We start from the raw sequence: 1,087 nt of genomic DNA on the forward strand, positions 1-1,087 counted from the left end.
GCAGGAATTCAAGTGTGGCTTGCAGGTTTTGAAGGTTGGCACACAGTTAGCAGCAGGTGGGGGCCTTGGCTTTGGAGATATCTTGCGTTTAGCATTTTTCTGGAAGATAAAAACATGAGAATTCATAAGCAGGTGGAATGAGGGTGGTGAACAGCAGGAGGTTCTGGGGGAATGAGCAGCTGGCTGTGGCAGTGGGAGCTGTGCTAGCAATGCAGAGGTGTGGTGGGGCTGGGAAAGGGTGGCTTGAGAGCAATGTTCTGAGCAAAATGACAAACCTCATTTTGACCGTGACTGGGTGGAGCTTTGGAAAGGGTCTCTAGGAAGGAGAGTGGCAGCAGCGAAGAAAGGGGTGCCAAAATGTACTCAGATGGTGAAGTTATCAATAAAACCAATTAAGGTGTCAGGTTTAGATCTCCCAGCTTATCAGATGGGTGAAAACTCCCTGTCAGTCTCGTTTGTTGAGCTGACAGAGCAGGGCAGTCACTTGGCAATGCTCCCCCTCCTGAGCCAGTGATCTCCATCCATGGGAATCCTCCCCTGCACACACAGTTCAGGGAGGGGGAAAAGCCCTCTCATCCCCCCAGGGGTGCAGCTTCTCTGCTGGGGATGTGGAAAAGTGGAAAATTTTGGGTTGCTCAGCACGTGCCTGGGTCCTGGGAGGGACCTCTGGAGCCCATTGGCTGCAGGCACCCTGTGCGCTTCTGAAACTCAGAGTTATGGAATTCTTTAGGTGGGAAGGGATTTGAAATCCCATCTCATCCCACCCCTTGCCACAGAGACACCTTCTGCTATCCCAGGTGGCTGCAAGCCCCATCCAACCTGGCCTTGGACACTGCCAGGGATGGGGCAGCCACAGCTTCTAATTTTCTTTCCACCATTATTGTTTAACATCTGTTTTTACAACATTTAGAGCTTTTGACTGCAATTAATATGTCAATTATTTAAATCAGGGAATGACAGTAAAAGCCTTTCAAATGAATGCACCAAGGGAAACTCTAGAAGTAACAAACTGTTCTAAAAATCCAACAAAGTTTTTTAAACAACCACCTACCTTGGAAGATTTCTTGTTCTCCGCCTCTTTCCTGCT

General features: G+C 48.8%; 1 protein-coding gene across 1 annotated transcript in view; it reads right to left on the reverse strand.

Moving 5' to 3' along the window:
- ASIP (agouti signaling protein) overlaps positions 1 to 1,087 on the reverse strand; it is a 24,202-nt gene that overhangs the window by 2,499 nt on the left and 20,616 nt on the right. The window contains 2 exon segments of the mRNA XM_005430479.2: positions 3 to 99; positions 1,052 to 1,087. The exon segment at positions 1,052 to 1,087 is cut by the window's right edge and continues 3 nt beyond it. Coding sequence (XP_005430536.1) covers positions 3 to 99; positions 1,052 to 1,087 — 133 coding nt within the window.

The sequence above is a fragment of the Geospiza fortis genome, unplaced genomic scaffold (assembly GCF_000277835.1).
Source record: "Geospiza fortis unplaced genomic scaffold, GeoFor_1.0 scaffold438, whole genome shotgun sequence".
Lineage (NCBI taxonomy): Eukaryota > Metazoa > Chordata > Aves > Passeriformes > Thraupidae > Geospiza > Geospiza fortis.